General features: G+C 34.1%; 1 protein-coding gene across 1 annotated transcript in view; it reads right to left on the reverse strand.

The window, feature by feature from the left end:
• The window catches only part of LOC149423074 (nuclear factor NF-kappa-B p105 subunit-like), a 63,603-nt gene that overhangs the window by 591 nt on the left and 37,666 nt on the right, over positions 1-25,346 (reverse strand). Inside the window, exons 17-24 of the mRNA XM_089632449.1 lie at positions 17,566-17,669; positions 16,047-16,225; positions 11,300-11,452; positions 9,538-9,716; positions 8,584-8,691; positions 6,453-6,521; positions 4,020-4,136; positions 1,550-1,735 (exon numbers count right to left, since the gene is read on the reverse strand). Coding sequence (XP_089488575.1) covers positions 1,550-1,735; positions 4,020-4,136; positions 6,453-6,521; positions 8,584-8,691; positions 9,538-9,716; positions 11,300-11,452; positions 16,047-16,225; positions 17,566-17,669 — 1,095 coding nt within the window. The remainder of the gene's footprint in view (positions 1-1,549; positions 1,736-4,019; positions 4,137-6,452; positions 6,522-8,583; positions 8,692-9,537; positions 9,717-11,299; positions 11,453-16,046; positions 16,226-17,565; positions 17,670-25,346) is intronic.

Raw genomic sequence — 25,346 nt, forward strand, 5'->3', positions numbered from 1 at the left:
TTTTGTAAAAAAAACTCACTCCCCAGAGCACGGCCAGCATTACATAACTTACTCCCGGAAAGGTTAAAATTAAAATCTGCTTGCGAATTATCAATATTTTCAAATTACTGGCTGCATAAAAAACTTAAAGTTCGGGTTTGTTTCCAAAATTTTATATTTTGATAGACACTTCTCCAAATATGTGATCAAATTTTGAGTCACTGTGCCAGGGGCTTTGTTTAAGAATGAACATTCAGATCCTGAGCGGAAAAGTCCCACAATGGACAGCACTGCAAACCTTTGCCTAACTTTAGCGAACTTTACTTTTCTGCACAGAGATTAATTTGGATGTCTATGGTGTACATAATATCTGACATTAGTCTTGGAAAATAAATGAAGAAAAAAAAGTTGGTCAAACACAGGAATGGTTAAAATATAAAATAATAAAACTTTAAAAAAAGGTGTCAGGTGGAAATGCTGTGTTTGTTCTACCGGAATTTCAGTGGAAGGTGCTCCACAGAATTGGTGTCACAGCCGAGAGACATATCAGACACGCGGCACACGACGAGTGGTTCTTATAACTTATTTGTGTTCTCAAAAGAATGATATGCGGCATTTGTGTTTTCTCCCTCCTATAACATTGGTCTCTTCAAGACTCAGGTTCATACCTTCATTTTCTTAACCCATAGAATAATCAATCCGCGTCTGTCTGTTTGTTTGCTTAGTTCTTCTAAACTACGCAACGGATTTTGATAGAGTTTTCACTATCATTTAGAGATTTTTTTCCGGAAGGTTTAAAATATATAATACATGCATACTTATAGAAAGCAGAGAAAATGCGATGTTTTGTAATCATGTTGTAAAACAAATTTTTCGGTGGCTTCCATTGCTAACGCCCCTGAGGTGATTTCCTCAAAAAAATTACGCTATACAAATAATGCAGTCATTATTATTAACGCTGGCTAAACCTTATGAATCTTATGAAAAAAATGTACTTCAAAATTTTATATCTTAAAAAGGCCTACAGAAAAGTCCAAGATGTCATATTTTCTAAGAATAACCCCCAGCAACGCCAAGTATACGTCGTCTAGTACTTGATAAAAGAGACATTTTGATTTTTGTGTTTAACAAACCCGGTGGAAGTAATATCCAAAGGCAAAATTAATCTATCAACACTGCAATTGCAGAGCTTCGTGACTTTCGTGGGCACTTTTCTTCAACACGGCTCCCAAAGGTTTAAAAAGACCATCCACTGATGGATAATAGAAACAAAGGAGATGGGTTATGAACTATCATTAGTATGAAAGCACGCACAATGCCCGTCGCCAACATCATTCACCCATACTGCTGCAAAAGGCATCTGCGCACAGCAACGCCAGCCGGTTTCTACCTAGACACCAAACGCAAAACTTTCATTGTCTCTACTGCTCTGATACTCCGTGCAGTTTAGTTGTAGCTCGATGACAGTCAGCACACTTGCCATATCTCTCATTTTCTATTATCTATAAAAATACACGGAGTGTTGAGTTAATAAAAATATGTGTCCAAATTATATAATAGGGTACCGTACCTCAATGTAATGTAGAAGTGTTCTACTGGGATTTTCTGACTCCTGACACAAGCTGATGAGACTGCTTTGGCCGAGCTCAACCGCTATTATTTTCCACATCCCGGAGTTGTTCAGCAAAGTGGTCACTATTTCAATGGTTTTCGAGTCCAGGAATCCATCTCCAAAGTCATATGGCTCCTCTTTCACCTGGTGAACAAACAAAAAAATCCTGTAACGAGTGGTACCTGGAGTGAAGACCTTTTCTTTTTACAACTGAACTTGCCGATTGTGCTCCGGAGACCATTCTTATACAAGCCACGCTGGAATATTTTGCGATGTGATTTTAATTCTTATGCTTTGACTCTTTGCACGCGGCCGTATCAACTGTTGTTACGGCAAAAAGTCCATACTCACACGCGGCTGTATCAACAGTTCATACGGAAACTTTGAATGCCGATATTCCAGCGGTCTTTTGACATAAATTTATTTCCCGCTCGCTTGAACATTCGTAGAACTATCACGATGCTGACATCTACTAGAATTTCTCGAAAATAAAATTGTATTTCATTAAAAAAACATCGATAATCAAGTGAGCCTCTTTGCGCCTTCGAGTGCTATAGTTTACAATTTTGTCAACGGATGGCGTTAGTTCAATTTTGTTATTATATTAAGTGTCATAAAATTTAAGTGTCCAGTTTTAGAAAAAGTTTTCATAACAAAAAATGATAAGTGCTCATGGTGTCCCACTTGTGTCTATCAACACAGATACGGTACGTCTTTGTATGAAATTTCATGATTTTGTTTTTATAAACATCTAAGAGTGTTGACACACGAGGATTTGTTATCATATTGTGGAGAATAATCTATTCTGTCTATATAGTCCAATAAATCATGCCAGAATGCTATAATTTGACATTTAATTGCGTGCATAGGTATTTGAAAATATGTACCGCGTACGGGTATAGATAAAACGGAGCAAATTAACACGTTCAAAAGGTTAAACACTGTACAGGGGACTAAAATCAGAATCGCTTGCATTAATACCACTACTCATTCTACTTTTTATTTTATAAATGCATCTTTGATTATTAAATAACTGTCTATGAATGTCAAAATTGATTTACATATTGCGGCGTTGCAAAAATGAAAATATTTGAGTTTTCAAAGTAGTTCATATTAAGGTCATTATTTCTTAGAAAACACCTTTTGATTGTTGTGTAGGGTATGTAGTCAGGTTTATGTAGAAACAATATTTTCATATAAATTTATTTTTTTACAGTTATCTCCCAAATGGGAGTTTTTTCTTTCTAGATAAAGTTATCTATTTTGGGGAAACATCTTACGATATAAACATGAAATATATTATGAATAATAAGATACATTATCTGGTAAACCAAAAACAATCGCAAAAATAAATAAATCTTAGTTTTCATTCAGGTATTCGAGCAAAACTCATCAAGGTAATTTTGGTGCAGCTCTACATATTTTCTGCTCAAACTTTCTGCAGATTAAACTTAGTGAAGCAACAAATGTCATGATCTTTTGGAAGCTGTAAAGTTCCATAAACACCGAGAACTTCATTACATCATACTTTATTGAATATACATAAATTACTTATAATTACTTGTACATAAGTGGACGACAACCTGATGGGTAAGATGCTCAATTAACAGTCGGTCAGATCGAGTTCAATACTCACAGTAATTAGTGACTGACTTATTCCCTTTTCAGCATAAGTTATGCTTAGTGAAAAGGTATGTACAATATACAGTGCGGCAAAATAATCTAGAAATTTATCCAAACATTATAACATTTTTTCATTATTATGCCAACACCAAGCTTCTCACTTTGTCTTTGAAATTTGTTTTCACATTAAAATTTCTTCACACTGTAAACAAATATCAACATCAGGAGGAAAAATTACAACTCAAAGAATTAATGGAACATTATTGGTCTAATATTGTAAATAATTGCTGTTTATGCTAAATATATAAATGACTGTTTGTTTCGTAAATAAATAAAAAACTCAATTGTATCACTTTTTATTTATAATTTTGATCTGTGATTTTGATTTAACATCGAATAGATGCATATTTGGTACATAAATTTCAGAAATGCAAAAAAAAACGCATTTTAAAGCTTGTAAAGCATCACATATTATTAACAGAAAAGTAAAATTGTCTTAGAATACGAGGTATAATCATCTCCTTTCGGAAAGTGCCACTAATTTCTGAACACAGTTTGGTTAAAGTTAAAAATATGTACTTGGATCATTGTACTTTTTTTAACTTACATTCATACTCCTATAAGGCATCTCGGTGATGCCATTTAAAACATTTTTAACAATCGCAGTGCCTCAATTTTTGTTTACATTATTTTGCCGACCTGTTCAAGCTGCCAGTTCACGTTGAGTAAAATAAATATGAAAATTACAACATGCAGCTGCAGGAAAATGGTAAAAGTATAATATAATAAAGAAAGTAATACATACCTCTACTTCCATTGCATCTCGAAATTTCTTACTGTCAGTCTCAAACTCCGTGTGTTTTTGGTTTGGTGATTTTTTTAATGATTCAGTTTCAAGATGATTTCTCACAACGTTGTATACCTAGAACAAAATAAAATGATCATTAATCCATTAAATAATTGGATAATGCTTTTAATAAAACAATAATTTGATTTCCAATATCCAAGTTTGAAGGGCCGAGAAAATACGTTTTACGCGGATATATGTCGTAGTTTTACGAGTTTACACAAAATATTTGAATTTAAAGGGTCGGCCGCGAAATTTCGATTTACGCGTAAATGTATCGTATATTTACGAATTTAATTCGAATATTTGAATTTCAAATGGCCCGCCGCGACGGAAATCTGCCGCGAAATTTCAATTTACGCAAAAATATACCGTATTTTTACTAACTTTACTTCGAATATCCGAGTTTAAAAATACGGCGCGACAAAAATCGGCCGAAAAATTTCGATTCACACCGAAATATGACATATTTTTACGAATTTACATCAAATATCTTTAATTTAAAGGGTCGGCCGCGACGGAAATCGGCCGCTATTCTCGATTTACACGGAAATATATCGTATTTTTGCGAATTTATTTCGAATATCTGAATTTAAAGAGCCGGCCGCGACGGAATACGGCCGCGAATTCTCGATTTACGCGGAAATATATCGTATTTTTATGAATTTAAATTCAGATGTTCGCAATAAAGGGCCGGCCGCGACGGAAATCTACCGCGAAATCTCGATTTACGCGGAAATGTATCGTATTTTGCGAATATCTCAATTTAAAGGGTAGGCTGCGACCGAAATCGGCCCCGAAATCTCGATTTACGCGTAAATATATAGCATTTTTACGAATTTTTTGCGTAAATCTAAATTTAAAGGGCCGGCCGCTACGGTAATCGGCCGCGAAAATAAAGAAATAATTGATATTAATGCGAATTTACTCCTAAAATACCACCCGGATTTGAAGAGTCGGCCGAGAAAATCGATTTTCGGCGTATTTATTTTTTTTTTTTTTTACATAAAATATCGAATTACGTGGGAATTCGTTAATTCGAAATTTGATTTTTGATGTCCTGTGGATTTCGAATTAACGAGGTTCTACTGTATATCATTATTGGCCAGTTTTTTCACTAAACTGAAATGATAAAAGAATTGAATAGAACTTTCACAGAATTTGAAAATTAACTTTAAAAATTGATGAATTGTTTAAATTCTGTGAAATAACCCATTCTAACACTCCTACCTACAAAAAACAAAGAAATGACATTTAAGTTTATTTAGGCAATTTCTTTCCTATTTTCTTTTATGATTTATTCCAACAATCTATGTTCTTTGGTTACTTCGGCCATGTAAAAATCTCACTCAACATCCCCATCTTGGTTTGCGTTCTATTTTGTTTTCCACGTAGTGCATCATCTGTCAGTTCAGAAGCACTGCTTTATCGACAACGCAAAATTCAAAATTTTTCTTTTACATAAATAATAAGTGACATAATTTTCTTTCAAATATAGCTGCAATAACTTCTAAACCAATGAAAAAAAACACGCACCAAAATTTTTCAAATAACTCTACTAACTGTTATCAACCATCAAATGAATCCTATAATTTCTATACCCGCTATATCCGATTTTTTGACAAAATGATCTGAGTATGACATCTTGTTCACATTTTTGCGAGCAACAAGAGGAGCCTAAAATTGAGTTTCAAAACCCTCCTTATCATGACCAAAAACCATGTTAAAACTGCGAGTGAGAAACCAAATCCGCTATATCATACAGAAAGTCACTATCAAAACCCGCTATATCGGATTCAACGAATCACAAGCAGTTATTTTGCCAAAATACAATATGGCCGCAGCTCTGACGCCACGCTCGTATGTCAAAATGATCTACGCGTGAGTTTCTAAACCCGCCATGTCGCCTCAGTTGACTTTCAAAATCACGAAGTGAGTATCAAAATCCGCTATATCCATTTTATTTATCGAAATTACTTAATTATTGCTAGACATATATAGAAAAATAAATGCTTTTCGAAATTTTATTACTCCAATTCATTATATAAAATTTTTTAATGCATTTACTTATGTACGCTAGAGATGTGACAGTTTTTTGCGGTTTTCTCCAAATCAATGAAAGTTGATATAGCGGGTATAGAAATTACACGACTCAAATATGCTCTACGACCGCAAGTTTTAATTCAGGTCTTTAAGGGATAAGGGTAATCTTGGCCATGTTTAAGCTGAATATTATATGAAAATACACAACTCATATGTATACGTTCATCCTGATGAAGAAACCATTGGTTTCAAAACACAACTATTATTTTGATTAAATAGTGGTGTATAAATTAAAATAACACCGCAAAGTAAAATTTATTAATGGAGAAGTGAATAATAAATATTTACCTGTACGTTGATATTACTCTTTGCAAAATCTATTGCAGTCATTGTGTTGTATTTCAACTCGGGATCAGCCTAAAAAAATACATAATACATAAAAATTAATTCCAAAAGGTAATAACACAATCTCACACCAAAACATATTTATTTATTGAGCGGCCGCTACACTACTCGCTTCGGCGCTTCGACGAAGTCCTCGACGAAGTTAGCCGAAGTCCGAAGTGCGTGCCCACACACTCGTGCAACTTCGCGAGTAGCTCAGTCTCTCGGAGTCCGTGCACTAGGCAACATGGACGTTCAAGTGGCAAATAAAGGATGTAAGTAGATTAAATGCTGTTGAAATGAGATCATTGAGGCGTATAATAATAATAATAATAATAATTGGATAATTTGTAAAGCGCCGTTTTTGTGAAAAATCACCTCAAGGGCGTATGTGTGGTAAAACCATGTTTGATCGTGTGAGGAATGTGGAGATCCGCAAAGAGTGCAAGGCTGATGTAAGCGTAATGAGTAAGATTAAGAAAGGGACGCTTAGATGGTTTGGGCATGTAGAGCGAATGAGCGAAGATAGGAGTGTGACGGCCGGCATAGTCCAGTGGTAACGCATTGGACTACCATTCCGAAGGTCGCGGGTTCGAACCCGGCGTGCGCAAATAAATTTTATTTGATTAATTTGTGTTATTTCACAATTAATTAATTAAAATAATATATAGTATATTTGCGGCACGTTGCAGAGTGGAAGATACTACCAGTATCGCCCTGGTGTAAGACCACCATTCAGAATTGAAACGTTGCTCCAAATGGCTTTAGCCGTGTTTAGTGACTAGATCTGAATAGCCAGGTACTTCCCCACCTTCCTCTTTCCCTTCCCCACTTACCTTCAGCCTCACAACATCCCCCAATTGGGGATGCCATAGTCTCACTGGCTCCAGACGGGAGCAGTTGGGACTCTTGTGAGGTATTCACTATAAAAAAAAATAAAAAAGGAGGATATATGATGCAAATGTGAATGGTAGCAGAAGTCGGGGACGCCCGAGGAAGACATGGCACGATCAAGTGAATCAGATACTCGAGTCGGGCCATGTCAAGAGTCAGAATAATAGAAGAGTATGTATGAGACGATGTATGAATGTGAATGAGGCAAGGAGTGTGTGCCAAGACCGAGTTGTTTGGCGGTCCGTCCTCTCTGCCTACCCCTGCGGGGAAACGGCGTGATGGTTAGTTAGTTATCTTTATGGTCCCTTTCAATTGGGTCCCAAATAACCGCCTCGGATTGGAGTGTTTCTAGGAACAAAAAAATTAGGTCCTGTGACCACAGTGTAGAAGCCATATTTTATTACGTATAGTCACTATGACTCTGCGCACGCACAACCACCAAACACGACGTCTCGAAGCGAACTGAAGTGAACCGAGTAGTGTGGGCAGACACTTCGTGTTCGAACTTCGAGTCCTTTGACTCGGGCGCATTTACCGACAATAATCGGAAGTCGGGCCAAGCGAAGCGAAGATGCCCGAAGCGAAGCGAAGTTCGTGCCCACACTATCGTATTAGGTCAACTTCGATCAACTTCGCGAGTAGTGTAGCTGGGCTTTTATAATTACTAACTGAACCCCGCAACACGTTGCTGTGGCTTAGTCTGTCTGTGCAGATAGATAAAAAATAGCGAATGTTGCTTTTACGTCTAACAGATGGCGCTATTTTTCATAAAAAAACATGTTTTTACCTGTCACAGGTGACATCTATCTAGGGTGACCGGGTATGTCATCAAAATGACAATTCAACACACCTCCAAAAAGAGATATGAAGTCATGAAAAGTGATGAAACAAAAACTAGGTTAAATAGGTTACATAGGTAACTATTAAACTTAGTTTTTGTTTCATCACTTTTCATGACTCTATATTACTTTTTGATGGTGTGTTGAATTTTCATTTTGATGAAATTTCATGGAACCATAATATAGATATATAAAAACACGTATTTGAACTTATAATAAAGGAATAAACGAATTTATATAGAAGATTAAGTTGGTCAAAGTGCAGAAAAGCATGGGTTATTGGTTAAAAACCATTTTTTTCTCTATCTTGAGGAATTCAAAGATGTTAACATATTAATCAATGAACTCATTAGATTACTTACTCCATATCGAAGTAAACTTTCGCAAATTTCATGGGCCCTCGGGTTGTCCAGACTACACGCTAAGTGCAACGCTGTGTGACCACCCTCGCCCATGGCGTTAACATCAATCTGAAAATATTAGAGGTTTAATGAGGTGTCGCTTAGATTTTTCATACATGTTATTATTATAATGTTGTTTATAGGTCTTGAAAGAATAAAAAAAAAAAAAACCTTGCGACAATTTATTTGAAGAATATTATATTGTGTAGCACTAACTTCTTCTTTAGGCAATGTTTCGTGATGGATAGGTTACATATATGTAACTTTTTAACCTAGTTTTTGTTCAATCACTTTTCATAACTTTATAGCACTTCTGTTGGAACCGTTTCGGACAGCATTACAGTGTCCATAGAATCCGGTACAAAATGGCTACAACAAAACTAAATGCTGAAAACCATTTAAGATTAACTAATTATACTGAAATACAGTCCTAAGAAGATTTGAGTATGTACGGTGTAGCATTTATCTATGTAAGCACACACTTCACTTCATCTTCAAATACACATTTGCCCTGATGATGGACACTGTAACACTGCCCGAAACGTTGGCTAAAGAAGGGGTTAGCACAACACGAAACAATACCCCAAAAATAAATCACGATAATATATACTGGCCGCGAAAATCTCAAATCAAATAATAAAATAATTTCATTATTTAAGGTGACACATAGATGATGCTAATTTCAGAGATTTTGGTTTCCCGTGTTGGCAAAGAGAAATTTAATAAAACTAGTTTGCTTACAGGATTGCTTATTGTCAGATAATACGGCATTCAAGGCCTTTCTCAAACTGTAGTCATAGTCAACTTTTGTTGTATGAATTTTATTTATAATTTATTTTGAATATTAAAATCAATAAGTTCCCCGGCTCCAACGTGGATACCTGGTAATTATAATATCAAGTGGTGTGTTCTTACTTTGGAATGCTCCAGGATGTAGTTGACGAGTACTATGTGGGGTTGGACCACAGCCAGATGCAGGACAGTTCGTCCGTTGGAGCGGCCCCTCACGTTGCAGTCTGCTCCGGCTCTGATCAGCCGGGAGACGGAGGCCAGGGAGCCAGACATAGCCGCCAAGTGCAACGCCGTCCAGCCAGCTGCAATATCAACAACAATGTTATGGTCTTGTAGCAATAACAATAAAGAAATATCAACATCATTCATTGCAAAAGTACCACTGATACAGTGAGTATATAGTTTTGGTATTAGTGAATTGTAGATTTTGAAGAATATGTCGAATCCACAATGTTTGCTCTTTCCACGGGCGAATTTGGGTACAGATTTGTATGACTCTTATGTGAAAATGGCATGAACTCCCAAGTGTCCGAAGCCATGGGCACCAGCAATTGGGGTAGTTTGTGAGACTGAAGGGAGTGGGGAAAAGGAAGTTTGGGAAGTACCTGGGTATAGATTCTCAAATCCAGGCCGCTCGCAATCACCGTCGAAAGTACATACATTGGTAGACGATCTTATTCTTGAGTCTCGTCGAAGGTACATACTTACATATGCCTAACGTCAAAAGTCATTCCACTCGAACAACGAGAATGGAATGACTTTGTCTAGAATCGAGGCCCTGGTTATTAACACACTTCCGGCAGAAGGATAGTTCTACCTTTACACCGGTCCTACTTGAATGGATGTAAAGGCTTTGCTGTCCAATAATTCTATATGAATATGGTGTACCAATCTTTTTGTGTAGGTCCCAACTATAAATATGTGATACAAGTCTCCCATTTTCTTATCTCCTCATCTCTTGTGTGGAAGAATATTAAATCAAAAGGAAACTGTAATAAACCTGTAGATGGGTAATAAATTCATTCATTTATGACACTGGAAATGCTGAAATGGGTAATAAATCCTTGCACTTAAGAAAACTGGAGATGCGGAAATCGTTCTTTTTTGTAATGTTTTGTGCAAAAGTGAATACCAATTTTTTACACATAAAACAACACAAAATGGGCCAAAACTGACTTTAACATCAGTTTATGGAGTTGTATTACAAAGCAGACTTTAATTTCAGACAGTACTTTTATAGTTGGGGTGTGGTGTATTAAGATAAAGGCATTTCAAGCAGAGTTACGATTTAGAATGGTGGTCTTTCACCAGGACGATACTGAGTATCCAGCGTTGTAACTAAAAAGTTAAATTGATAAAAATGTATCGTGGGTGTGTCAACGGGCCCAAAGTAGGCTCAATTTTTCCTTACTTCTGATGAAATCGATCCATTTTCAAATGTTCAAGTTCTTTTTTGAAAGGATAAATAATAATTTCATTCACCTGTCCATCCAGGAGTGGAAAAGTCTTTCATAAATTGGCGAAAACCGGTATAGATCACACTTCTAGAGATTATCTCTTCAGTGGTTGTAATAATAATATTTCGATGATTTGTATAGCACCGTTTTTGTGTAAAATCACCTAAAGAGCTCTGGCGCTATCTATATATATTCCACTCCAGAATAGTGCACATGTACTATACTTTATATAACTTAAATAATATATTCCACTCCAGAATGTGTATTTGCACTACACTTTATGTATCTTAAATAATATATTCCACTCCATAATGTACACATGTACTATACTTTATGTAACTTAAATAATATATTCCACTCCAGAATGTGCACATGTACTATACTTTATGTAGCTTAAATAATAAATAAAAGGTAGTGTTTTTAATTACCATTGTTGAATATATTGACATCCATTTCTTTAGCGTTTTTTGTGCTATAGTTGTTTTTATCCAGCAGCTGGACCATACATTCAGAGTTATCCTCCCTCACAGCCAAGTGCAGCGGGGTATTACCGTCATCATCAAGCAGATTGGGATCACAACCTAAACACATTCACAAATTAATCACACAAATCAAGCTTCTTTTAACAAATGTTTGGCCTATTTCAGCCCTCTGACCCAAATGTTTCGACTATATACTAAGATAGTGTGCTGAAGTAGACATTTTCGTTGATAATTTACACAGATTCAGAAAAAATGTCCTGCTATTGCTCAAAAATATGTACCAATTCTTCACTTTGGTTTGACAAGGTTCTAACAGAAGATTTCATTATTCTGAGTTATGGGCTTCCCAACATTACAATGTCTATAATAAATTTATTTATTTATTTATTTAATATCAACGGTATAAATATACCATAAACAATGATAACATGTCACAGTTAAAATCGTAGAAATATTTTTTAAAAAGAATTACAAATATATGTGGCATTTGATTGTGAAATGACATTAGAGAGTAAGAAAGTAAGTAAACAAGAGATACAAGTAGGTACATAAGTTTCTGTAGTGCAAATAAGGTAGAATTAGATTAAATTAATATTGATTGAAAAGATTTGATAGCATAGCCCTCTTGTACCTACCTTGCGTGCAGTTAAATAGATCTGCAACATCTGCGTATCTATTACTAACTTCATGCAACCTAGGTACAAGCGAGTGTTTGGAATACTCAGTCCTGATATTGTTGCATTTAAACAAAATTTTAGAACGAGTAGCTCTCGTGGGTATATGGAATTCAATGAGGTTAATTAAATCAGGACTGCCTATACTACCATTTACAATTTTGAACATAAATATTAAGTCGGATATAATTCTTCGATCTGAGAGTTTTAATAAATTTAGATTTTTCATCAAGTAATTATAGTTTATATGAGTCGTGTAATTTCTATACCCGCTATATCAACTTTCATTGATTTGGAGAAAACCGCAAAAAACTGTCACATCTCTTGCGTACATAAATAAATGCATTACAATTTTTTATATAATGAATTGGAGTAATAAAATTTCGAAAAGCATTTATTTTTCTATATATGTCTAGCAATAATTAAGTAATTTCGATAAATAAAATGGATATAGCGGATTTTGATACTCACTTCGTGATTTTGAGAGTCAACTGAGCCGACATGGCGGGTTTAGAAACTCACGCGTAGATCATTTTGACACACGAGCGTGGCGTCAGAGCGGCGGCCATATTGTATTTTGGCAAAATAACTGCTTGTGATTCGTTGAATCCGATATAGCGGGTTTTGATAGTAACTTTCTGAATGATATAGCGGATTTGGTTTCTCACTCGCAGTTTTAACATGGTTTTTGGTCGTGATAAGGAGGGTTTTGAAACTCAATTTTAGGCTCCTCTTGTAGCTCGCAAAAATGTGAACAAGATGTCATACTCAGATCATTTTGTCAAAAAATCGGATATAGCGGGTATAGAAATTATAGGATTCATATTTTCAATGGGAATACCGAGTTTAAAATTAATGTGTCTTAGGAATTTATGTTGAATTTTTTCGATTGAATCTGAATGTAATTTGTAGTGGGGGGACCAGATCGAGGAGTTATATTCGATTTGACTACGAACCAGGGATGTATACAAAAATTTTAATATTGAAATATTCTTGAAACCTCTGGAATTTCGAAGAATGAAGCCTAGCATTTTCATTCCTTTATTATTAATATTATTTATATGCGATATGAAGTTTAATTTAGAGTCGAAAGTTATCCCCAGGTCATTAATTTCTTCGACAGAGGTAAGGATTGAGTTATTGAGTTTATATGAATGAATAATTGGTTGATTTATTCTGTAAAATTTAATTGAATAACACTTATTTATGTTCAGATGAAGTTTGTTAAGAGAACACCAATTAATTAACCTGTTCAAATTATTTTGTAGACAGATACAATCTTCAGTGCTTTTGATTATTTTAAATATTTTTAAATCATCTGCGAAAAGTAACGTATTAATATCTTCATCAAATATATTTACAATATCATTTATGAACAGTAAAAATAATATTGGGCCTAAATGAGACCCCTGTGGTACACCACTGGTAGCTATAAATTGATTGGAAATGAACAAATTGATTTTTACAAGTAAAACTCTATCAGTTAGATAGCTAGTAAACCATTCTAAAAGTTTTCCGTCAATACCGAGCTTACGTAGTTTGATCAGGAGAATTTTATGGCATACTTTGTCAAAGGCCTTGATAAAGTCCGTATATATGGAATCGACTTGAGTTCTGTTAGCTAATGCGTTTGATATATAGTTTTCATATAACGAGAGATTTGTCAGAGTTGATCTACCTGACAAAAATCCGTGTTGATTCGGAACAATGAGATGGTTAATACATGGTGAAATTTTATCAAGTAATAGTTTTTCAAAAAGTTTAGGAATTACAGATAGCTTACATATTGGTCTATAGTTAGTAACATCACTTTTATTACCCTTTTTAAATATAGGAGTTAGATAACAACGTTTCCAAATATCAGGGAAGCACCCTGTGTCAAGGGATTGATTAAACAATAGAAAAATCGGCTCAGCCAGTGAAGTAATGCAATTTATCAGGATATTGGGATGTACATTATCAGGTCCAGCCTTTTTTTTTTGTCTAAGGATTTGATTTTACTTATAACGTCGTTTATGTTGATGTGTATGGCAGGGATATGTATGCTCTCGTTAAGCGATGAAGGTGGTATATAATTGTCTGGGATATCTTCGTCATAGACGCTTTTAAAATAATCAGCAAAATAGTTAACTTTTACATTCATGTCAGTACTACTCTTTTCTTTGAAGTGCATTGAAAGGGGTAAACCTTGTTTGTTTTTTCTAAGAGAGTTAACGTGAGTGAAAAAGTTTTGTATATTAGAAGGTATAGAGTTTTCGATTCCATTTATATAATTGAAATATGAATTTCTTGATAGTTTTTTACATTGAGTTCTATAGTTGTGAAATATCTTGTAGTCGATAAGAGAGTTCGATTCTTTAAAGTTTTTGTGTGCAATTTTTTTACAGATAACTAGGTTAATTAGCTCGCCACTGAACCATTTTGGGAACTTCGCTTCCTTGAAGTGTGAAAGTGGTACAAAGCTTTCAATGGCCTTATTAATAATTTTGTAAAATAATTCAAGATTATAGTTAATAGTATTATTATGGTGAAGAAATGACCAGTCTTCATTTGCAAGATATTGATTCATGTTAGAATAGTCAGCTTTGGAGAAATTATAAGTTAGGTTAGGAAGAACAGTTATAAATGCCGAATTTATGGCTTTTTTTTTTTTTTTTTTTATAGTGAATACCTCACAAGAGTCCCAACTGCTCCCGTCTGGAGTCAGTGAGACTATGGCATCCCCAATTGGGGGATGTTGTGAGGCTGAAGGTAAGTGGGGAAGGGAAAGAGGAAGGTGGGGAAGTACCTGGCTATTCAGATCTAGTCACTAAACACGGCTAAAGCCATTTGGAGCAACGTTTCAATTCTGAATGGTGGTCTTACACCAGGGCGATACTGGTAGTATCTTCCACTCTGGAACGTGCCGCAAATATACTATATATTATTTTAATTAATTAATTGTGAAATAACACAAATTAATCAAATAAAATTTATTTGCGCATGCCGGGTTCGAACCCGCGACCTTCGGAATGGCAGTCCAATGCGTTACCACTGGACTATGCCGGCCGTCATGTATAGTATTTTAGTTCTTCATTATAAACAAAGTAATTTTTAAATTGTATGTAGTTTTTAAATTCTAGAAAATACCTACTTGTGAAGTTAGAACCTCGTTTGACCAGCAAGGACACAATATTTCACTTTACAAGGTTATAAAGTTACTAAAGTCCTTTTACAGGTATGTATACACATGATTCTATTCAGTTCAGTTGTATACAGTACCCTCTTACACGAGTCACAAAAGTCACGAGCCGCCACTGGCTTTTTGCTCTGTTTTTTATACATTACAATAACTATGCATTCATTTTATTTGAATATTGTTTACTGGTCAATAAATATTATCACTCCATCAGAGACCAGGCTCAATGGAAAACTCCATATTTTAAGAAAAGGTCCCAAGCAGGACTGTGTAGTTTGCTCGAAAAGGGCAGTAAAAGGTGGCAGACGGGAAACCAGTGAGTACTGTGACACGTGTCCTATCAAGCCACGTATGCATTTTATATGGTACACACATACACGTACATTTCTTAAGATAACTATATCTTTTTATTTACTGCGTTACCAAAAAACGTTTTTTTCTAACTTTCTAAGAATATCGTAATTTTTACATTACACTCTATGGAGTGGCTGGTATACCATATAAAAAATAATTTGGAGTACAAAGGTATAATATTATGTATGACTTGTGTCTCTTAATTCTCTTTGTGAAGATTGCCCTGATGATAGCCAACCTCTGAAAGGAGAGGGTACCGGAAGAAGAATAATATTTGATTATTTTTCAATGATCTAATTCAATGGTAAGCGTACCCCCAGGGGTACGTGCTTGAAAGGGTACGCACATGCCCTGTATGAACCTTTTGGTTACAAGGAGTACACGAGATTGGGCTCTTTCTTGAAGGGGTACTCAGGAAAACTAAATGGGAACCACCACCGGACTAATTTAATTAAAAAAAATTTGTCTGCACATAGATATAGCTTACCAGCATTTAGCAGGAGTCCCATTATTTCATGTCTGAAGAAAATAATGGCGGTGTGAAGGGCGGTCTCTCCACGTTCGTTAACATAGTTCAAAATGTCATAGTTTTCCGTGCGGTTTATGATTTCTAGTAACTGCTCTACCATTTTTTCATGATTTGTCGCAACTGCCATGTGGAGAAAACTGCAGAAAAACAGATCAAAGAGTAAGAATAAGTGTATATATACAAACTGCTTATACAATAATTACAAAATGCGATACATAATAATGGACAACAAGCTTCGTTGAGTGTATTAAATAAACCATGTATTGTTATAATATACTAAAGCATGTTCTCAATCTAGCACAATTAAAAGCAGTTTTTTATATCTGCACAGACAGACTGAGGCACAGCAACGCGTGGCGGGGTACAGCTAGTACTAAAATAATATTATTATTACACTATCCGCGTCTGTTTGTTTATGTGCTTAGTTCTTCTAAGCTACACAACAAATTTTGACAGGGTTTCCACTATCATTTAGAGCAGTGTTTTTCAATCTTTGAGAATATGCGACCCCTTTACAGGTTGAAAAACTCTGGCGAACATCTTTGGCTATAGATAAAGACAAAAAGTTAGTAATTTTCTCTATTTTGTTACCTATATTCATTATTACGGCCTAAACTCTGCAAGGAAGCCGCGAGAGCTTTGAAAGTAAGTTGGTAAGGTTGCGTGCGACTTTGACTTGGAAGCCCCAGCTTGTGTGGTGAAGACATGTGTTCGCTTCATCACTATCTCCTTTATCACACAGAGGTCAGGTGGTTCTTAGAAGATGCCAAATTGAATATGCTAATCGTTTTTCTGACCCTGTTTGGCTACTGAAATTAGCATTTCTGGCAGATTACATATCTACCATATGTAGTTTCCTTATAAAGCTAGTTATATGTATTCTATTATATGAGACTAGAGGCTTTTGAGATGTGGTCCTATAGAAGACTGTTAGGAATTTCCTGGAGAGACCATATTACAAATGAGGAGGTTCTCCAAAGAATCGAAGGAGGAAGGCACCTGCTCAGGACCTTGTCCGAAAGGCGTGCAAGATGGATCGGCCATGTTATACGACAAGAAGGCCTCTTGCATGTCATAATGGAGGGTAAGACCGAGGGGACCAACTCTAGGGGACGCCCACGCCGAGAGTACCTGGAGGACCTGCTGGTGGACGTGCGCTGCTCATCATATGCAGAAGTCAAAAGAGCCGCACAAGACAGGGAAGAATGAAAGGAGATTAGATGAAATTGCTGCAAACCAATCCCAGGATTGAAACCAGAGAGAGAGAGAGAGAGAGATATGTATTCAGAGTGATGATTTTTTAATAGTATCTTTATGGAAACGCTAGCGTTTAAAGGGTTCTATTTTTCACGGGGGAAAGATTCCACAAAATACCGTGTAAAAAATACAGTACATAATGTATAGGAAAATAGGAGACACCTAAGAAAGGGTTTTATGGTTGGTTAGTTATTTAATTATTAAAGTTGAATGAACGCACCTGTCTCCATCCGTTAACTTGACATCAAACATCTCCAAAAGCTTTTCACTGGTTCCATTGGGCATCATTTTGAATCTCAATGTATAAGCCAAATTTTTTAACAGCTGTGAAAATAAAATAATTACATTGAATGTCATAAAATTAAAAATTAAATTAAATAAAAATGTGTGCAGTTTTCTTTTAGTGATGTAAAAATGATATTTAATTTTTACTAATCAAGAATTAATGTTTACAGTGAGTGTAAAATATGAATAATAAACATTATATTTATTGACAGTGCTCGAATTAAAACCATTTAACAACTGAAGCGCTAACTCTTCAGGAGTTTCAAGAGATTTGTTACAATTTCCTCTATGGAGAAATTCACAGATTGGGACAATAAAGAAAAAACTATTCCATTAACAAGAAAAGCGATCAGCCAGCACTGTAGGCGCAATGCAACATGTGAAGAAAGCAATGATTATTACCTTACTATTACAACCTTGTAAGAAGTATGTTGAGATAAATTTAGAAGAAAAAAAAACTCTCATTAAAAACATTTTTAAAGATCCATTATCTTCCCCTTTGTAAATTATTTTGAATTTAGTAAATTAACAAAGGAGTGCTTATTTATAAAATTTATTGTCAAAAAATACAAATGTTCTGTACAAAAATCCACAACCCAATTATAAACTAATTTAAGCGGAAAGGTCCAAAACCAGTTAACTATAAAGAGGTTACGAGTGCAACAAAATTTTTAAATTGTGCTAAATAAAAATTGACTTACCTTGTACTCGAAAGATTTTCTTAATACAATAACTATTCAGGGTACGAAACATACTCAAGGGCAGTGGAACTGTCTAATTCGTTGCACAACAAGTGCAGTGAAGTCCCCTTTCAAGCAAAAGTAACCAATACCGAAACACTGTTTATTTAATCGAAAATTTCATATTGCAGATGGATCATTGAATGCTTTCCATTTTATATATTACTTTGCAGGTATATGAAACTTTAAAATAACGCTATTTAAACCACAAAACATTGGAATTCTCTTAACTTCGAGATTGGTGAATTTTGTTAACATTTCATGTCATGCTCCATTCCATTCGTGCTAGTGAATATTGATATATGAATGTGAAAGTTTCAAGGAGTGAAGGTTTATGGAATAAACATATTTATTTCAATAAAATAATAACAAGCCTAATGCAAACATGTTCGCCAGCATTTGATTAAAAAAATGTACAATGCACTAAACTATTTAATAAAATGTAAAAGAAGCCATCCATTCTAGAAGTCATTCATAACAACAATGAAACATTTAGAAAATTGTGTAAACACCAAAATGCAAAATGGGTGCAATGGCAATCATCAGTACCTACACTGCATTCTGTTTTTATATGCAGGATAGTTCCATGTGTAAAAATAATGTATAAAAAATACAGAATATATTGTATAGGAAAATAGGTGATGGGCTCAATTGTATGAAAATGTTTCCAGAATGTCAAAAAATAAAATCACATTTGGAAAAATCTAGGATTCTAAAAATAACATATAACACCGTTACGCTTTGTTGACTTACTGTTAAGACCGTCTAAAAACAGAATTATTGAAGAACAGGAATATTGTAATATCCATATTCAATTATTTGATTCAAATCTATTGATGGATTTTTGTAAATACTGTAAGTGTAAAAGCAGAAGAAAAATTACATTTAAAAATTCTAAACTTCTAAGTACATACAGTGCGGTTTTCAAAATATGATAAAAATAGTTACAAATTGTCTCAAAACAATAAACAAAATACAAATGTTTAAACTACAAAAATTAAGCGACACACTTAGTTAAAAACATCAATACAATCTAATTACAACTGTCAATAACTCAAAACTGACAAAAGACAAGAAATGGCATCTATACCAAATCGAAAGACAATCTCTGCCACCACTTCACTGGGGGGGCTAGGGTTTTAAAATTATTTTTTTTGCATTTTTTAATTTTTTTTTTAAATAAATGCTTAATATGTTAAGAATATTGTGTTCAAATTTCAAGTTGATTGGAGCAAAATTGACGAAGTTACGAGTATTTTTATACCTGTCGGATTTTAATCCCTACCCGACCATACGTATAAGCCGAGCAGAGCAGGAAGCTGAGAAACAAACTAAAGAAGGCAGGATTCGTCGTAGACAGGAGCAAAAAGGTGCTTTAGACATCATGGATGATAGCAACATCCTTTATGGACCTGGCATTGATGATTCAGTGTGAGGTAAGCCGATAAAATTTGCTTATAATTAATTCGTTTAATACCAGATTTTTTAGTGTTCAAAACTTTATAGCGTTTTTCCCACAACTCACGTTTTCAAAGTCGGTGACCGTCATAACTTCAAAACTACTGCACTGATCCTTTTGAAATTTTGAAAACTATTTCTGTACATAATTTACGAGGTAACGCTGGAGAGTTTTTTTCAAATTTGTTAATAATTATTATTTTACAATAACAAATTAGCCGATTTTTTTCACTAAAAATAGCGTTTTTCCCTTCAAAGTGTTCCAAAAAAGTGAAAAATTAAAATTTCGAAAAACCCTCCCAGTGTTACCCGGGTAAAACTATTATCTAACGAATGAACTTTGATTTTTTGATTTCAGATGACCCAGCACCGAGTTATGAGGGGCACCGCCATTCTACTTTTTTTTGAGACACGTCCGAATAATTGCTGCCATTGCTGTGTTTTTTAATATTTCTCCGTGAAAATTTTATACAACATTCTTAAAATGTCATACTTTACTGTCCTATTAGATTTAATAAAGAAATTTTAACTGTGTTGTCACAAAAAATTCACAAAAAAATGCCTTTTTTCGTACGAATTAACCCTAGCCCCCCCTTAAGCCATTTCAATTTTAGATGGTAATACACCAAAACGTCAACCACGTTTGCCAAAGTATTAACTTTAAAATATCTACAACCACCATTTAAATTTAATCCATAACCCTTTAAACCAGTGTTACATATATTCAAATTTACCAATGAAGGATTAAGTCGACAACACAACAACTTATTATCGATATGCTAAAAGATAAAAAAGGTATAAAAAAAAAGATCTATTAACTATGAAACTGAATATTTTAAATATGGGAAACAATTTATGAATATAAGATAAACATATTTCTAAATAGTTTTTAAAATAAACCTACGTTAACTCTAAAGCTATGTGCCCACGCTAATTCATGCTCGATGGTTTTACGCTCATTCATGTCTCAACGTGTGTACCTTCTCGCTAAATGCTTTTTTGTTCGATGCGAAAAAGATTCAAGGATCATTACTCTTGCTCAACGTTCAACAGAAATTTATGATTTGTCTGGTGGTATATCTATGGAGTCTTGTGTCGAGCTGCTTGAGCATGGTTCCAAGTCAACATGTTCGATTAGGCCAAACTGTCAAGCATGAATATGCATGAGTACATAGCTTTAGAAGCAAATAAAGTTATTTTTTAAAGTTATTTGACAAACAATGCCCTCAATGAAATAAATCATTATTGCTTTCAAAAATTTACATCACATTATTTAATTTTGCACTATATAATATAGTATTGTTTAATAGATTTACACAAAAAATATTAACATTTAAAAAAAAAAAAAAATTATTTAAAAATGTTCAAACTGAACACATAATTTTTTTTAATTATTTGTAAATCTTAAAGAGAAAGCGCACACTCTACATTTAGAGCGGGAGCACACAGAGAGCGGTCAGAGTTCTACGTTCTAGTGACTGTTGACCGCTTAAGAGTTCCAAAGCACACAAGCGGCGTTCAAATTCTCGCGTTCTAGTTTCGTTTGGGTCTTTGCATATGCAACATGTCACTAGAAAGTTCATCATCCGATGAAGAATTATTGCTCTTGTGGAGCTTAGCAGCTTCTAAAAAGAAACGGAAGTATTGGGTGCACCCAATCAACACAACGCGAGAAGAACAAGGCGAATTTACTAGTATTTTTCAGGATTTACATAAAGATGAACAACGATTCTATATTTATTTTCGAATGTCGATTAATAGTTTTAATAAATTGTATAACATCATACAACCCGATATCGAAAAACAAAATACTAACTGAAGGAACTGTGTTTCATCAAAAGAAAGGCTGGCTGTATTTTTAAGGTATGTATTTATTTATTAAGGATAAGAAAAGATATTAGAATATTTAGAAATAATAACAAAATATACGAAAGGTTTATTTTTCCTAACCAATTCAATTAACTTTTCCGTGTTTGTAACCTCAGGCATCGCGGCGTTCTGGCGTTCTCTGCCTCGGCGGGAAAAGAACTCTTAGAACGCGACGTTCCATTTTGACCGCCGCGGTCTGACTGCCCGCTGTGTGCGTTGTTGTTATAGTATCAGTACATTCTAATGAACGCCGAACGCGGAACTCGGAACTCCTGACCGCTCTCTGTGTGCTCCCGCTCTAAGTAATATAAAATCTACTTTAATAAATTTAATTAAAAAAAACACTGCACATATCGTACTCAAACAGATGTAAGTGCCACACAATATATGTGTATCCATGTGTCTGTTTCATGTGAAGTTGTTGTTTGCTTGATATAAACTCATTTGATTAATATTAACAGCATCCTAAAATAACTAAAATAAAAAATAAAATTCTGTAAAATTTAAATAAAATCATCTAAAATAAGTATGTAACAATGTAGAAAAATAGTAATTGTTTGGTAAAACCAAATGAACTCAAGATGTCATCACACATATTTGAACCTAAAATTAATCTACGAAATTATTATATTATCACTATTGAACCTCGATGACATTATCCACAGATCTACTGTGGCAGATTTGAAAGTAACAACACGCTTCCTGGGCAATGCGAGACAATCACAATACCAAAATAATCAAAACCCAAAACCTTGCATCTACTTATTTATTTTTATAGTTAGTGTCTATGATTCAGAAATATATTTTTAGACATGCCTAACCAACCGATCCCGAATCAAAACTCCAATCCCTGTTAATACTACGGTGGTCATCTTTTATCACACAAAAGATTGAAATGAAATAGGATTATAACTATTTTAAATAATGCAGCAAACAGCATTAATTCATTGAAATTACAGTACAGTAGAATAAAACATCAAAATCAATTGCCAAATTGAATCAAATCGAATTGAATCAAATCAAATTGAATCAAATCGAATTGAATCAAATCGAATTGAATCAAATTGAATCAAATCGAATTGAATCAAATCGAATTGAATCAAATCGAATTGAATCAAATCGAATTGAATCAAATCGAATTGAACCACAGGAAACCAAAACTCGACGAGTCAAGTTAAAACTTACATTCAAAATAAAGTAACTTTTGTACATTTATTTTAACTTATGGTTAACATTTTTTTCTGATTTAAAAGTTTATATTAAAATGTAAGGCTCTCTTTACACACACTGTAAGTAAAATTTAAGATTTACGTAACTTTTGATAAGTTACTCACAGGAGCGTTTACATATGCATCCAATTTACAGTAATTAATGCTCACGGAAGTTTAACTTATGTAAGTGCTCACAGCGACCGGTACACCCAAAATTTTATTTGCAGCTTTATGGCTTTCTGTCGATTTTGTCAATAAAAATGAAAAAGCACAATTAAAGTGTTGAAATAGAAATTGACTTGAGAGGAACAATTGTCCACATGCTTTTGTGTTAACGGCGGAATTTAAAAATTAAAGAGTTCTTTAATTTTTATCCGAATACCAGCTGATGACAGCAAACGACTTTAAATTCAAATGCGTCACGTTATAAACAGAAACATTGAGATTAGAAAGGATTGGATCGATAAATAAAAAGAAGTATTTTCATTTTCAATAAACTTTTTTCCACCTAAAAAACAAATAATATCTCATCTGTTTTTGAAATCAGAATTTTTTTTCTGTTTACATTCATTTTCACAGGTAAGCACTAGGTAACCTATACCTAGTGCTTATTTGAGTTTTATCTAGTTATTGTTTTATATTGTTTTTTCAGGAGATAATAACATACTTAACCACTTACTTATATAATAAAAATACTAGTTTTTATAGGAAAACTACTTGTATTTTAACTTTGGACATCTGTGGCATCGGCACGTTTAGTTACCATTTCTTACGGTAAGCTTATCAAACTGATTTCATAAGCTGTGAGAAGGCTATAAGTTCGCACGGACGCGATTAGATCTGTCAAAAACTTATGTCTCTTGCGACTTCTGTAACTTGCTATGAATTACATTAAGATACTTACTTACAGTGTTTTTACATGGGTAATTTTGCCATATATCACTAACGTAAGCGACTTTTTAATAATAATAAGTGTTTTATTGTCTTTCTTTTTTGTAACAAATAGAGATAATGATATCCTCACTGGTATTTCCCGTGATTAGAAGTATGGATAATATAAAGAATTTATAAATACATTAAATAGTGTTTTTTTTTTAAATACATTACATGGTGTTTTTTTGTTCAGTTGAGTGGTTTCGATTTCAGTGTGTATTTGGTGTTAGTATATTATCTATTTATGTTTTGTATCAAACTTTTTATTTGAGATTTAGTTATAATATTGTTGAGTTTTGAATTAGAGTGGGAATTTGCTGTAGCGTTTAGTACCATTAGCGTAGGAAGATTTTTTGGCAAATTTTGTATTAGTACAGTAGAACCCCGTTAATTCGAACCCCGTTAATTCGAACCCCCGAAATATATCGTATTTTTACGAATTTAAATTCAGATATTTGAAATAAAGGGCCGGCCGCGACGGAATATTACTGCGAAATCTCGATTTACGCGGAAATATATCGTATTTTTACGAATATCTCAATTTAAAGGGTAGGCCGCGACCGAAATCGGCAGCGAAATCTCGATTTACGAGTAAATATATAGCATTTTTACGAATTTATTGCGAATATCTGAATTTAAAGAGCCGGCCGCTACGGTAATCGACTGTGAAAATAAAGAAATAATTGGTATTAATACGAATTTACAACTAAAATACTACCCGGATTTGAAGAGGCGGCCGAGAAAATCGATTTTCGGCGTTTTTTTTTTTTTTTTTTTCATAAAATTTCGAATTACGTGGGAATTCGTTAATTCGAAATTTGATTTTTGATGTCCCATGGATTTCGAATTAACGAGGTTCTACTGTAGTTGCTTTTTGGATATGTTTTTGACCCAGAGACCCCTTCGGGAACAAACTTGCATGTGTAATGGCAGCCAACACTTTTTTTCAACAAAACAATATGAAACACTTTTCTTGTAATACATAATGTAAGTACAATATTAAAACTTTTAATAAAATAAATATGTACCAATTTTCAAAATATTTCCAAACTAACTTAAAAATGTAAATTTAACCCATAGTGTGCCAAGAAGTCCATCGTGGGTTCGCTAGTATCTCACCGCAATTGTCTCGATTTTATGGTATTTTCGACTCTAAAAAATGCTACTAGCATACTAAAATATATCTATTCGCCTGGCAAGATAATATTGTATCTTAATTAACTTGTGGTTTCGTCACTTGCAATGTTTATTTTATCTGTGAAAAGGTTTGTTCATGTTGCAAAATTCCATGTCAAATGTCATAATTCCGATTTTCAAAAGTCAAAGTACTGTATTTATTTACAGGAAAGCCTCATATTATGATTTATTTTTACTGTGAAGGAACGTTTATTTAGTTGTAAAATATAATAAAAGTCAAGAATATTTTCATATTTCTTCATTGTATTATATTTTTAATAACATTAGAGAGAGAAATAAACATTTCTCTGAATGTAAATGGCTATTCT

Source organism: Hesperophylax consimilis, chromosome 6 (genome assembly GCF_061612785.1).
Source record: "Hesperophylax consimilis isolate HC1 chromosome 6, BYU_Hcon_1.0, whole genome shotgun sequence".
In the NCBI taxonomy this organism is placed as follows: domain Eukaryota; kingdom Metazoa; phylum Arthropoda; class Insecta; order Trichoptera; family Limnephilidae; genus Hesperophylax; species Hesperophylax consimilis.